The sequence below is a fragment of the Haematobia irritans genome, chromosome 5 (assembly GCF_050003625.1).
Source record: "Haematobia irritans isolate KBUSLIRL chromosome 5, ASM5000362v1, whole genome shotgun sequence".
Taxonomy (NCBI): domain Eukaryota; kingdom Metazoa; phylum Arthropoda; class Insecta; order Diptera; family Muscidae; genus Haematobia; species Haematobia irritans.
Genome location: NC_134401.1, coordinates 145,279,033 through 145,293,389, shown reverse-complemented (window position 1 = coordinate 145,293,389; position 14,357 = coordinate 145,279,033). Strand labels below are relative to the sequence as shown.

Genomic DNA, 14,357 nt, shown 5'->3' with positions numbered 1-14,357 from the left:
AAAATAAAGTTCAAGCAGGAATATTTTTATAAACACATCACTTTGTGTGTTTATGTTATAAAAAACACTTGTGTTTAAAATTCCTGAATATTTGTTGAAAAAAATTATTAACAAACTGATCTTAGAAGACAATCGATTAATCCATGATTTGTGAACACCGGTACGTATACCGAACACGATTGCACATTGTGCTAAAAATAATTTACCAAAATTTGAAGAAAAATTTACCAAAAATCAACTAAACGCAAATATCTTTTTTTTTTTTTGAAGATTTTGATAAAATTTTTGTGGTTAGTATGAAAATTGTGTTTTTCGTCGAAAGAAATATTTTATTATTTAATTTTAGAAGTTTATTATAATGATCTCTCATATTAACTAAATTTTTTTAGGTGTATAAATATCCCTTGAATTTTAAATTTTTTAACGATTTAGCTGACACCAACAAGGTAATGTTACTACTTCTTCAAAAACCGAAAACTTACTCACAATGGACTTGGATATTACGATTCAACACGAAAATTCAAGTTTTTAAAAATATTGAATTTAGAGAAAAAATGTTGTTAAAATTTTATTTCTATAGAAAATTTTTGCAAACCTTTATTTCCATAGAAAATTTTAGCAAAATTTTATTTCTATAGAAAATTTTGTTTCGATAGAAAATTTTTCCAAAATTTTACTTCTATACAGAAAAAAAATTTCACAAAAAATTTCCAATTAAAATCTTAACGGAGTTTTAAACAATATCCAATTAAAAATTTAATTTAATCCAAACAAATTTTTTAATTGAAACAAAATTAATAGTATCAATTAATTTTTTAATTGGATCAATTAATTTTTTAATTGACCTTCAATTAGTTTTTTAATTGACACTATCATTTCTGTGATTGAAGACATTCCAATTAAAAAATAATTGGATCAATTAATTTCGTGATTGAATCAGAAAAAAACCAATTTGTGTGTATAGAAAATTTTGTCACAATTCTATTTCTATAGAAAATATTTGCAAAATTTTAGTTCTATAGAATATTTATTTATTTATTTTTATTTTCATCATGTAATTTGAAGCCACATAGGGTCAATTTATATAAATTACAACGGACTACTAATATTAAAAAAAAATCTATATAAAATTTTGTCAAAATTTTATTTCCATAGAAAATTTTAACAAAATTTTATTTCCGTAGAAAATTTTTGCAAAATTTTATTTCTGTATAAAATTTTATTTCTATAGATAATTGTTGCAAAATTCTATTTCTTTCGTTTTGTTTGTTATTGTTGGCTTCTTTTTCAATCATTATTATTGTTTTGATTTCAGCGTTGACTAAACTACAAGAGTAGCATAACATACAGAAAAAAAGTGTGTTTGACAAATTTATTTGGGCAAAGGCCTTTAGACTGCAAGATGAATGGAATGGAGGGCCCTTTCGGAATTAATTTCTATAGAAAATATTTTCAAAATTTGATTTCTATAGATAATTTTTGTCGAAATTTTATTTCTATATAAAATTTGGTCAACATTTTATTTCTAAAGAAAATTTTGTCAAAATTTTATTTCTATAGAAAATTTTGTAAAATTTTATTTCTTAAGTAAATGTTGTCAAAATTTTATTTCTATCGAAAATTTTGTCGGTTTTGTTGGTTAAGCTACACTTGTAGTTTAGTCAAAGCATGGTTTTAAGCTGAAATAAAAAAAAATCAACAGCAATGCTTAAAGAACAAAACCAACAATAACAAAACAAAACGAATGAAAGAAAGAAGAGGAAGCACGCTCAAAATAAACCCAGCCAACTGCAGTCAAATCGATGATTTGACAGTGGCAAAGGAAAAGAGATATGTCTGTACGAATTTATTTCGGCATAAGCCGGCTATCATGTAAAACCTTTTTTCGAAAGGTTCAAGTATGGTTCATTGTTGGGTTTAATGAACTGCCTGAATTTATTCTGATAATTGGTTGATAGTTTTGCTGCAAGTAGAGAATGCTGATGAGGAATGTGGTAATTCCGAAACGTGCGTCCATCCAAACATCTTGCAGTCTATAGGACTTTGCCCATATAAATTTGACAAACATTTTTTTCCTCTGTTGGTTAAGTTACACTTGTAGTTTAGTCAATGTATGGTTTTAAGCTAAATTGTATTTTTATAGAAAATGTTATCTAAATTTTATTTTTATAGGAAATTTTGTCAAAATTTTATTGTTATAAAAATTTGGTAAAATTTATTTCTATAGAAAATTTTTGCAAAATGTTATTTCTATATACAATTTTATCAATATTTTATTTCTATAGAACATTTTTACAAAATTTAATTGCCATAGAAAATTTTTGCAAAATTTAATTTCTGTGGACAATTTTTCCAAAATTTAATTTCCATAGAATTTTGTTCCAGTATTTAATTTCTATGGAAAATTTTTAAAAAATTTTATTTCTATAGATTTTTTTTCAAAATTTTATTTCTATAGAAAATTGTTGCAAAATTTTATTTCTAAAGAAAATTTTGTGAAAATTGTATTTCTATAGAACATTTCGTCAAAATTTGATTTCTATAGAACATTTTTACAAAATTTTATTTCTATAGACAATTTTTGCACAATTTTATTTCCATCCAACCATCTTTCCTTGTGACAAACATGGTTTTCCTCTGTCGGTTAAGCTACTCTCTTGTAGTTAAGTCAACGCATGGTTTTAAACTGAAATAAAAATAACAATAAAAATTTTATTTCTATAGAACATTTTATCAAAATTGTATTTGTATAGAAAAATTTTGTTTCCAGAGAAAATTTCAACAAACTTAATTTCTATAGAAAATTTTTGCAAAATTTTATTTCTTTAGAAAATCTTTGCAAAATTGTATTTCCATAGAAAATGTAAGTACTTGTTAGTTGGAGAGAAAAGTTTTGCAAAATCTACCAAAATATCAATAATTCTACCAATCTACAAAACAGTAAAATATCTGCCATTTTTGGAAGAGTTTTGACTAGGGTGATACAGAACCTAAATAAACGTATACGCAATATTAACTAAGGGTCCAATGAACGTATACGTAATACTTATAATAATATGATAGTACACTGAAAAAAATATTGTCTTGAGGCCAAAGATTTCATGTCCTTAAAATACGAATGCAAATTTTGCTAAGCATAGAAGACTCATTTCTATAATATTAAGTTTATTTCCTTGTTCAAAAGTCGATAAACTTTTCAATGAAGTCGTATTGCCCTTATAATTAAGTGATTGCGTATAATAACATGAAAAAAAATGTTTGGGCTAAGGTCAACTTGACTTTAATAATTCAGAAAAATTCTTAAAAATTAATGGAATTGTCTTTAAATTTGTTGCCTTTTTGCATCTTGACTACAAAGCAAAAAATCGTTCAAAAATAGGACATGTTTTTCAACACTTTATTTTAAAGACGTTTTTTACTTGAAACACGGCATAAATTCTACCGGAAGTCGAGTCTGAATTTGGAAAATAAAGTTGTCGTTAACTCGTTTAGAAGGGACTTTGATGGCATATGAAGAAAAAAAGCTGAAAAAAACGAAAAGTTAAAATTTGCTTCCTAGAAGCAAGTACACAAAACCAAAATTTAAAAGAGAATTGTGTCTTAAAAGTATCCTTACTTGTATTCTCCGCTTCTTTGGCTCGGAATCAGTACCAAAATTGTTAAATACAAAATCTTTTGAACCGGGCATGCTTTTTCAGTGTAGGATAAAAAATATATTAAAATTCACAATTTCCGACAATCAAAAATAAATTGGTTACATTATATTTTCGAAAGACGAAAAAACTTCTACATTAAGTACATTTTTGGTTGAGATTTGATTTAATTTGTTTTTTATTCCACACATTAATAATGCCACGTTTAAGCAAATATTCGTTTCCAAAATGTTAAAAAAATATGCAGGAATTGATCTTAGAACACAATCGATTAATGCTAGAGGTGTGCACGTGAGTAATATTTTGCTCACGCACACTCACGACGGAAAAATCTTACTCACGCACACTCACGCACGATATTGTTTGGTAGGACTCACGCACACTCACGAAAAGAAAATTTGTACTCACGCACACTCACGCAGGAAAATGTCGTGACTCACGAAAAATACCGTGACTCACGAAAAATATCGTGACTCACGAAAAATGTCATGACTCACGAACAATTTCTTGAGTAATTTACCTTAGCGACGTGTCTGAATATATGAGCATTATTAAAATCGAGAGCGTTATTACACTCTTAACATCCCAGGTGTCACTAAAATTGTAAATGAATTTAACTCTTAAGCGTTTTATGTTGTTGAGCGGGATTATTTTCGTGAGCGTAAATCTTTACTCACGGACACTCACGAAGATAATATTTTCGTGACTCACGCTCACGCACGACATTTTGGTTTGTTAATCACGCTCACGCACACTCACGCCGTTGCCATGAGCGTGACTCACGACTCACGCGTGAGTCACGAAGATTTTCGTGAGTCACGACAATTTCGTGTCACGTGCACACCTCTAATTAATACATTACTTGTGAACATCGATGAGTATACTGAACCTCAATAAAGGTAATACTAATAAAAAAACCATGAACGTAAAGGCTTATAAACATATTTTAAAATTTACTTATGTTAAGGATTATAATCCTACAATCTCCGACAATGCATAAAAATTACTTATATTTTAGAAAAGCATAAAAATCCATCAACCTTAAGTAATTTGTTGGCTGAGGTTTGAGTAAATGCTTCCAATTACACACATAGACGTTACTAAAATTTAATTAAAAATTTTTAATGGATCTACTCTTCTCCAAAATTTGGAAAAAATATTCAGGAATTCATATTAGAACACAATCGATTAATATTTGACTCGTGGACACTAGTGCGTGTAGTGTCTAGGGGCCCGATGAAGGTATACGTAATACTATTTAAAAAACATGAAAATAAAAGCTTATAAATTATATATTAAAATTTACTTAAAGATTATGATCCTAACATTTTCGACATTCAAAATGAAAATTAATTTCTTATATTTTCGAAAAACCAAAAAAAAAACTTCCTCCTTAAGTCAATTTTTGGCTGAGATTTCATTTTCATTGCTTTTTGTACTTCACACATAAACATTGCCAAAATTTAAGCAAATATTTTGAATGACCCTCATTCCTTAACTACAATTCGTCGCCAGAGCTCAAAACAATGCGTTAAGTATGTGTAAATGTTCCGGTGCGTATGTATGAGTGGATGTGTGTGTGTGTGCGAATACAAGTGTGCGAGACAAATGTGTAGTTGGCACTTCTTCCGTTTCATTAAATTTTATATCATTGGAATGCCTTCCTGTAATTCACACATCGTTACCGCACGGATAAGCGCGTATGTGGCGGTAGTGCAAATTGTCTTGGGCGAGAATTCCTTTTTCGCAAGCAAAACACAAAAAAAACGGAATAACACAACACTCCCGAGACATACTCACTCACTCACACAGAGTCAGGACAAGCAAACGAGGTGAAAACAACAGGAAAATTTTCGCAAAACTGATATTGAGGAGAAAATAAAACACAACGCTAACAATGAGACTAAGAAACGTTTTGTTTGGTTACGAACGATGGATGTCAACGACAATGAGGGAAAACTTGGGAGAAATTTTTAGGGACACACTCACACACGAACACATGAAATAACAATAAAGACATTTTACCAGGTTTCGGTTACCTGAATGGATGGACAAACATATGGATCCTCGCACACACACACGTTTCTACGCAAACCCTAATATTCCATATTATATCCCAACAAATTGTCAAACTTTTTTCTTGTTGAAATTTCCTTCCCTAAGGACTTTTTTTCCTATAGCATTTGGTTTGTTGTTATTGTTTTGTTATTGGTGAACTGAGCTTGTGGGTGTATGTGTTTGTCTGATTGTTGACGTCTATTGAAAACGTCCACAGCTTTTGTTTTATCCACGTTCACCCACATTCGCCACTTACAGCATTTGTGATATAACCAACCAACAAGTCTTGGTTTACCATGAAACCTCTTTCCTTGTTCAACGCCGCCCCAACAAAAGGAATTTGAACAGGTAAAAATGAAGTGTGTTAAAAAGGACATTTAACTTTTGTTGCCGCTCTTGTCTTTGGTATTCTAGTTAAGAATTTGAACAGAAGGATTTTGTTGAAGGGCTATACAAGCCCACCAACTACATTCTTGTGAACAGATGTTAATGAGGGTTAGAAATGTGCGTTATTATGCATTTTAACAAATATAGATCTGATCTTTATAGCAAGTAGACAGGAAAAATCCACGTAAAACGATTTAAAATATCAGAAGCGACACCGCAGAGAATTCCTGAAAAGTGCACTGAAAAAACAGTGAACCCACCAGGAAGAAAACTTTCGGTTAATTTTTGAAAATTTTTAATATTTGTAGAAAATTTTAACTAAACAGTATTACAAACGTTGGCATCACGCCGATGTCATAAAAAATAAGTAAATATTTTTCGACAAATTCAAGAAAATTTATTAGACATAACTAAGTTTTTTCACTTGTTAAAGAAAATTTTGTAGTTTGAAGGAAAAACTAGGAGTTCAAAATTGCAAGAATGTCTTTAGTGACATACGAAGTTCATGATGGACGCATTTTTGGTAAAATTTACAAATTGAAAGAAATTCTGAACTATTTTGTGTAAGACACGAATTTATGCTTTATCTTTATGCTTTATTTAAGTATATTTTTTTGCTCGGTTTTAGTTAATTTAACTAACGTACACAAAAAATTATTAGAGTAAATGAAACTTTCTCCAAACATAATAATTCCATGAACTAACATAAAGTTAAGTTGGCTTTAGTGAAATAGAGAGTTCACTTTTTTTTTGAGTATGGCAGAAAAAGTGACACACTTTTTCATGAAGGGAAAGTAACAATAAATACAATAAATGTGTTTATTTATATCAATATTTTATATAGAATTATGATATATTTTGTAATTTAAATCTTCACTAACCTAACACTCATTTTATTTAAAAGCATTCTTTGAAATTTAATATTAACTTGGTTTATCCACTATAGAAAATTTCCTTAGCATACTTTCAGGCACAACACTTGTCCACTGAGAACATTGTGACACAATAGGGGAAATTTTTCACAAATATATTATTCGAATGGTAAACTCGAATATTTATTAAGACACCGACCATGTCCGTGATATCACAGTGGTTTAGGTTTAGCTTAAGTGGTAGCCCGATGAATCAGGCTCACTTAGACGGTTCAGTCCATTGTGATACCACAATGGTGAACTTGTCCCTTATCACTGAGTGCTGCCCGATTGCATTGCACCACGGTGGCTCCCTCACAGTGGTAACTTTCTCTCTCATCACTGATTGCTGCTCGATTCTATATTCAGCTCAATGACAAGGAACATCCTTTTTATAGCCGAGTCAGAACGGCGTCCCACACACGGTTGCCACAGTTGGTAGAATTCTACCAAAAATGTTAATTTTTTTACGATGTTTTGGTAGATTTTGCGAAACATTCCACTCTAATTCAGAGGTACTTCTGTTCTCTATAGAAATAAGATTTTGACAAAATTTTCTACAATAAAATAAAATTTTTAAAAATTTTTGATTTCAGCTTAAAACCAACAAAAAAAAAATTCTATCGAAATAAAATTTTGAAATTTTTTTTACAGAAATGAAATTTTGACAAAATTTTCTATAGAAATAAAATTTTGACAAAATTTTCTATAGAAATAAAATTTTGACAAAATTTTCTAGAGAAATAAAATTTTGACAAAATATTCCATAAAATAAAAATTTGAAAAATTTTGATTTCAGCTTAAAACCAAAAAAAAAATAAAAATTTAAGAAATGAAATTTTGACATTTTCTATTGAAATAAAATTTTGAAAAACAAAAATTTATAGAACTGAATTTTTGACAAAATTTTCTATAGAAATGAAATTTTGACAAAATTTTCTATAGAAATAAAATTTTGAAAATTTTTTTTATAGAAATGAAATGTTGACAAAATTTTCTATAGAAATGAAATTTTAACAAAATTTTCTATAGAAATAAAATTGTGACAGAATTTTCTATAGAAAAAAAAAATGACAAAATTTTCTATAGAAATAAAATTTTGACAAAATTTTCTAGGTAAATGAAATTTTGACAAATTTTCTAAAGAAATAAAATTTTGACAAAATTTTCTAGAGAAATAAAATTTTGACAAAATTTTCTATAGAAATAAAATTTTGACAAAATTTTCTATACAAAAAAAATTTTGACAAAATTTTCTATAGAAATAAAATTTTGACAAAATTTTCTATAGAAATAAAATTTTGGCAAAATTTTCTATAGAAATAAAATTTTGAAAATAGAAAAAAAATTGTGACAGAATTTTCTATAGAAATGAAATTTTGACAAAATGTTCTATAGAAAAAAAAAAATTACAAAATTTTCTATAGAAATAAAATCTAAACAAAAATCCTATAGAAATAAAATTTTTGGCAAAATTTTCTATAGAAATAAAATTTTGACAAAATTTTCTATGGAAATAAAATTTTGAAAAAATATTCTATAGAAATAAAATTTTGACAAAATTTTCAATTGAAAAAAAATTGTGACAGAATTTTCTATAGAAATGAAATTTTGACAAAATTTTCTATAGAAAAAAAATTTTGACAAAATTTTCTATAGAAATAAAATTTTAACAAAATTTTCTATAGATATAAAATTGTGACAGAATTTTCTATAGAAATAAAATTTTGACAAAATATTCCATAAAATAAAATTTTTAAAATTTTTGATTTCAGCTTAAACCCAAAAAAATCTATAGAAATAAAATTTTGACAAAATTTTCAAAAAATTGCTACAGAATTTTCTATAAAAATACAATTTTGACAACATCTTAAATAGAAAAAACAAAAATGTGACAGAATTTTCAATAGAAAAAATATTTTGACAAAATTTTCTATAGAAATAAAATTTTGACAAAATTTTATATAGAAATAAAATTTTGACAAAATTTTCTATGGAAATGAAATTTTGACAAATTTTCTATGGAAATGAAATTTTGACAAAATTTTCTATAGAAATAAATTCTAAACAAAAATTCTATAGAAATAAAATGTGACAGAATTTTCTATAGAAATGAAATTTTGACAAACTTTTCTATAGAAAAAAAATTTTGACAAAATTTTCTATAGAAATAAAATTTTGCAAAAAATATTCTATAGAAATAAGATTTTGACAAAAATTTTCTATAGAAATAAAATCTAAACAAAAATTCTATAGAAATGAAATTTTGACAAAATTTTCTATAGAAATAAAATTTTGACAAAATTTTCAATAGAAATAAAATTTTGACAAAAGTGCTATAGAAATGAAATTTTGACAAACTTTTCTATAGAAATAAAACTTTGACAAAAATTTTTATGGGTATTCCGAGTAAACGGTGGCCAAGCCAAGATTGGTGGTCAGAAATGGTTTGTAATTTTAGTTTTAGTCTTAGTCTTAGTCTTAGTCTTAGTCTTAGTCTTAGTCTTAGTCTTAGTCTTAGTCTTAGTCTTAGTCTTAGTCTTAGTCTTAGTCTTAGTCTTAGTCTTAGTCTTAGTCTTAGTCTTAGTCTTAGTCTTAGTCTTAGTCTTAGTCTTAGTCTTAGTCTTAGTCTTAGTCTTAGTCTTAGTCTTAGTCTTAGTCTTAGTCTTAGTCTTAGTCTTAGTCTTAGTCTTAGTCTTAGTCTTAGTCTTAGTCTTAGTCTTAGTCTTAGTCTTAGTCTTAGTCTTAGTCTTAGTCTTAGTCTTAGTCTTAGTCTTAGTCTTAGTCTTAGTCTTAGTCTTAGTCTTAGTCTTAGTCTTAGTCTTAGTCTTAGTCTTAGTCTTAGTCTTAGTCTTAGTCTTAGTCTTAGTCTTAGTCTTAGTCTTAGTCTTAGTCTTAGTCTTAGTCTTAGTCTTAGTCTTAGTCTTAGTCTTAGTCTTAGTCTTAGTCTTAGTCTTAGTCTTAGTCTTAGTCTTAGTCTTAGGGAGCCACCGTGGTGCAATGGTTAGCATGCCCACCTTGCATACACAAGGTCGTGGGTTTGATTCCTGCTTCGACCGAACACCAAAAAAGTTTTTCAGCGGTGGATTATCCCACCTCAGCAATGCTGGTGACATTTCTGAGGGTTTCAAAGCTTCTCTAAGTGGTTTCACTGCAATGTAAAACGCCATTCGGACTCGGCTATAAAAAGGGAGGTCCCTTGTCATTGAGCTTAACATGGAATCGGGCAGCACTCAGTGATAAGAGAGAAGTTCACCAATGTGGTATCACAATGGACTGAATAGTCTAAGTGAGCATGATACATCGGGCTGCCACCTAATCTAACCTAGTCTTAGTCTTAGAAATTTTGACAAAATTTCATTTCTATAAAAAATTTTGTCAAAATTTCATATCTATAGAAAATTTTGTCTAAATTTCATTTCTATAGAAAATTTTGTCCAAATTTTATTTCTATAGAATTTTTGTTTAGATTTTATTTCTATAGAAAATTTTGTCAAAATTTTATTTCTATAGAAAATTTTGTCAAAATTTTATTTCTATAGAAAATTTTGTCAAAATTTCATTTCTATAGAAAATTCTGTCACAATTTTTTTTCTATTGAAAATTTAGTCTTAGTTTTTTAATTGTTTTTGTTCAAATTTTACTTTTCATTTTAAATGCTGGTCAAGTCATGATTTGTGGTCAGAAAAGTTTTGTAATTTTAGTTGTAGTTTTAATTTTAACTTTAATTTATTTTTTTTAAAACAAATTTTTAAAACAAAAATAAAAATAAATATTAAAATTAAAAGTACAACTAAAATTACAAAACCTTTCTGATCACAAATTTAAATTTCATTTTTTTTAATTTTAATTTTAGTTTATTTTTTACTTTACATTTTATATATATATATATATATATATATATATATATATATATATATATAAATAAATAAATATATATATATATATATATATATATATATATATATATATATATATATATATATATATATATATATATATATATATATATATATATATATATATATATATATATATATATATATATATATATATATATATATATATATATATATATATATATATATATATATATATATATATATATATATATATATATATATATATATATATATATATATATATATATATATATATATATATATTAATTTCAATTCTAACTTAAATTTTCATTTCAATTTTAATTTTTGTCGCAGAACGATGAGAAGAACTAGTGACTAGCGATAGGCAATACATCTCAAACATTTTAAAAAGAAAACACGTATTTTTAATTTACTATCCCATTAACTCCAAGTATTTCCTTCAAAATATGAAATTTTCATAAAATTAATTATGTCTAATAAATTTTCTAGTATTTGCTGAAAAGTATTCACTTATTTTTATCAGTTTAATTAACTCAACGTATATTAACTTTCCTGTTGTGGATTCTTTTGTTTTCTTTTTTAGAGAGTTACATTTCATTCTCTTGGGAATTATCTAATTAACTCATTGCTGAGAGAGAGAGATGGTAATCTAACACGAGAACATAGCAGAGAGTTCAACACACACATACTAGTAAAGAGACGACTACAAAGCAATAGAAAAATAAGTTTTGTATCTCAAATGAATTTTATAAAATTTGCCGAAAAGTATTCATTTTTTTATCATACAGGCAGTTGTAAAAGGGTTTTATTAAACTTTTCTAAAATTAACATATATTTTTTATCCTATTGGGTTCACTTTTTGTATGTTTTGAGTGTGAGTTTTCATTCATGTGAGAATGCTAGCCTTACATACATACACTGATACGATGTCATTGTAAAGAGAATGATCTCATTTACTCATTTGTGAGGGAGAGATTGTAATCTCTTTCAAGAATATAGCAGAGTTCAACACATGGATACTAAGCAGTAGGAAAATAATACCTTCTCAATACGAATACATGTTTTCGAGAAAAAAAACATTGAGGAATGTTGCAGGTCGTACAGTTAAAGGTTGTTGAGGCACAAATTGTGAACACTCGCGATAAAAAAAATATTTTTTTAGTTATAAACTTAGTCTGTTAGGATTTTAATATATCCACAGACTAAAACAATTATATTTAATTTTAATAAAATCTTAAGAAATAAAATTCACAGAAGAAGAAGAAGAAATTAAATATTGATTTTTAAGGTAGATAACCTACTGTTATCTTATAATATTTAAATGAGTTTATTAATAAGTTTCTGGCATTTGATATGGTGATAAAGTTATCTTTTATCAAAATGTGTGTTATCATTCCAAAAAAATTGATTCACAATTCCAAAAATAAAAACTAAGAAAATGTTACTCAAATAATGAAGAACATCAAGAGAACATCAAAAGCACATCAACAACATCAAAGAATAGACCTAAATTTTATTTCAAGGAGCAAAATTGCTTACCCATATATAAAGTCAACAAAGTATTTTTTTTGTTTGGTCAGACAGCAATACTTTTGTTTGTAAAGTAGCTATTTACAAGTGGACTTTAAAATTAACATTAAAAAAATCAAAGCAAAAACTGGGAATACTTACTGACACCAAGTGGCATAATTGCACTTTGCATGTGACTAAATAACTGACGGTGATGATGATGGCCATGGCCACCCAAAGTGGTACCGCTAAAGAACAGATGATTCTGATGCAGAGCAATCTGTTGATGCGGATGCGGATGGAGGTGGTGATGATGATGCTGGTGGGCATGATGTTGTTGCTGCGGGTGGTGCGGATGATGTGGATGATGCTGTTGTGGCTGCTGCTGCTGTTGCGGGTGGTGTGGATGGTGGTGGGATAGAGGATGGTGGGAAAGTTGCTGATGTTGTTGATGATGAACCGCAGCGGCTGCTGCTGCTGTCATCAATTGATGTTGTTGTCCCGTCAAGCGTTGTTGCTGCTGTTGCTGTTGTTGATGTTGTTGTTGTTGTTGTTGCAAAGAGGATACCAATTGTTGTTGCTGCTGCTGTGAACCAGCTCCCGAGTTTGGAAAATGCTGATGGCCTCCTACTCCCCCACCCCCACCACCAACCGTTGTGGCCGTAGCAGATGCTTGTAATGATGCCGGTGGTGTTGTTCCTGCTCCTGCTGCTGCCACCGCTGCTGTTGCTGCATATTGACGAGCTGTTGCTGTTGCAACTGCTGCCGCCGCTGTGGCTGTGGCTGTAGCTAAAATATGATGTGTAGTTGAGCGTTGATTTTGTACTGTATTCAATGAATGTATGGAGGCGTGTACCGCCGATTGATAGATAATACCATTATTGGACATTGCTGTCATCGACTGATGATGATACATGGTGGGTCCATTCGGTTGAGCGGAGACCGTGGCCATGGCTGTAGCGGTAACGGGAGCCAATGGCATTGCACGATAACCGGCCATTACGATTTTTAATAATTTTTTTTTTTTTTTTTAATTTTAGAGAAATGTGTGTGTGTTTTGTTTTTCTCTAATGTAATTTGTTTACATTTTTGATAGTATTATGGATTTTATTTGTATTAGAGTTCAAAGAATTTCTTGGGAATAGAATTATTCTCTCATCAAAAAAGTATTTCCAATAAATGGATCAAAAAATTATTTATGTTTTAAATATATTATAGGGGCAATAAGTCTAAACGAATATCCTAATCCAAAAGCCCTAAATATACAATTCTTATAAACCTAAACTTATATTTAGCTTAGATAAATTAATTTTCAAAATAAAACTTATTCATTACTATTTATTTTTTATTTCATTGTACTTCTTCTAAGAATAACTACAAATAAATATAATCAAATCGCTAGATGACCCTATATTTTGCGGTTTGAAGTCAGTATCAAAAATTCTACTTTTCTGATTTCACTCGCTAATTTTGAAAAATTTTTATATATTTTAGTAGGCTGTTTGGGTCAAAGTATTATCTACTTTTCAATTTGGGAAAATATGAGTTTTCCATGTTTTTAGATTTATGAAAAATATGGATTTCCACTTTTTCAAAAAAAGAACTGTGAACATCTATTCAAAATTTGGAAGAAAATCGAATTTTCGACATTTCTAATTTATTTTATATTATATTATTCTATTTTATTTTATTTTATTTTAATTTAATTTAATTTAATTTAATTTTTTATTTTATTTTAATTTTTATTTTATTTTATTTTATTTTATTTTATTTTATTTTATTTCAAAAATTTTTTTTTGTTACGTGTTGGAAACACGATTGCCACAGTTGGTAGAATTCTACCAAAAATTGTAGATTTTTTTTGTTCTGGTAAATATTGCAAACTAACAGGCACTTCATAAACTTTCTATAGAAATAAAATTCTATATAGAAATAAAGTTTTGAGAACATTTTCT

General features: G+C 27.9%; 1 protein-coding gene across 4 annotated transcripts in view; it reads right to left on the bottom strand.

Moving 5' to 3' along the window:
• The window catches only part of Camta (Calmodulin-binding transcription activator), a 283,055-nt gene that overhangs the window by 166,080 nt on the left and 102,618 nt on the right, over positions 1 to 14,357 (bottom strand). For 2 of the 4 annotated variants that reach the window (XM_075309044.1, XM_075309045.1), the window contains exon 1: positions 12,565 to 13,438. The exons of the other annotated variants lie outside the window; for them this stretch is intronic. In XM_075309044.1, coding sequence (XP_075165159.1) covers positions 12,565 to 13,402 — 838 coding nt within the window. In that variant the 5' untranslated portion in view covers positions 13,403 to 13,438. Of the gene's footprint in view, positions 1 to 12,564; positions 13,439 to 14,357 lie in introns of those variants that run through there. 4 annotated transcript variants of the gene reach the window in all.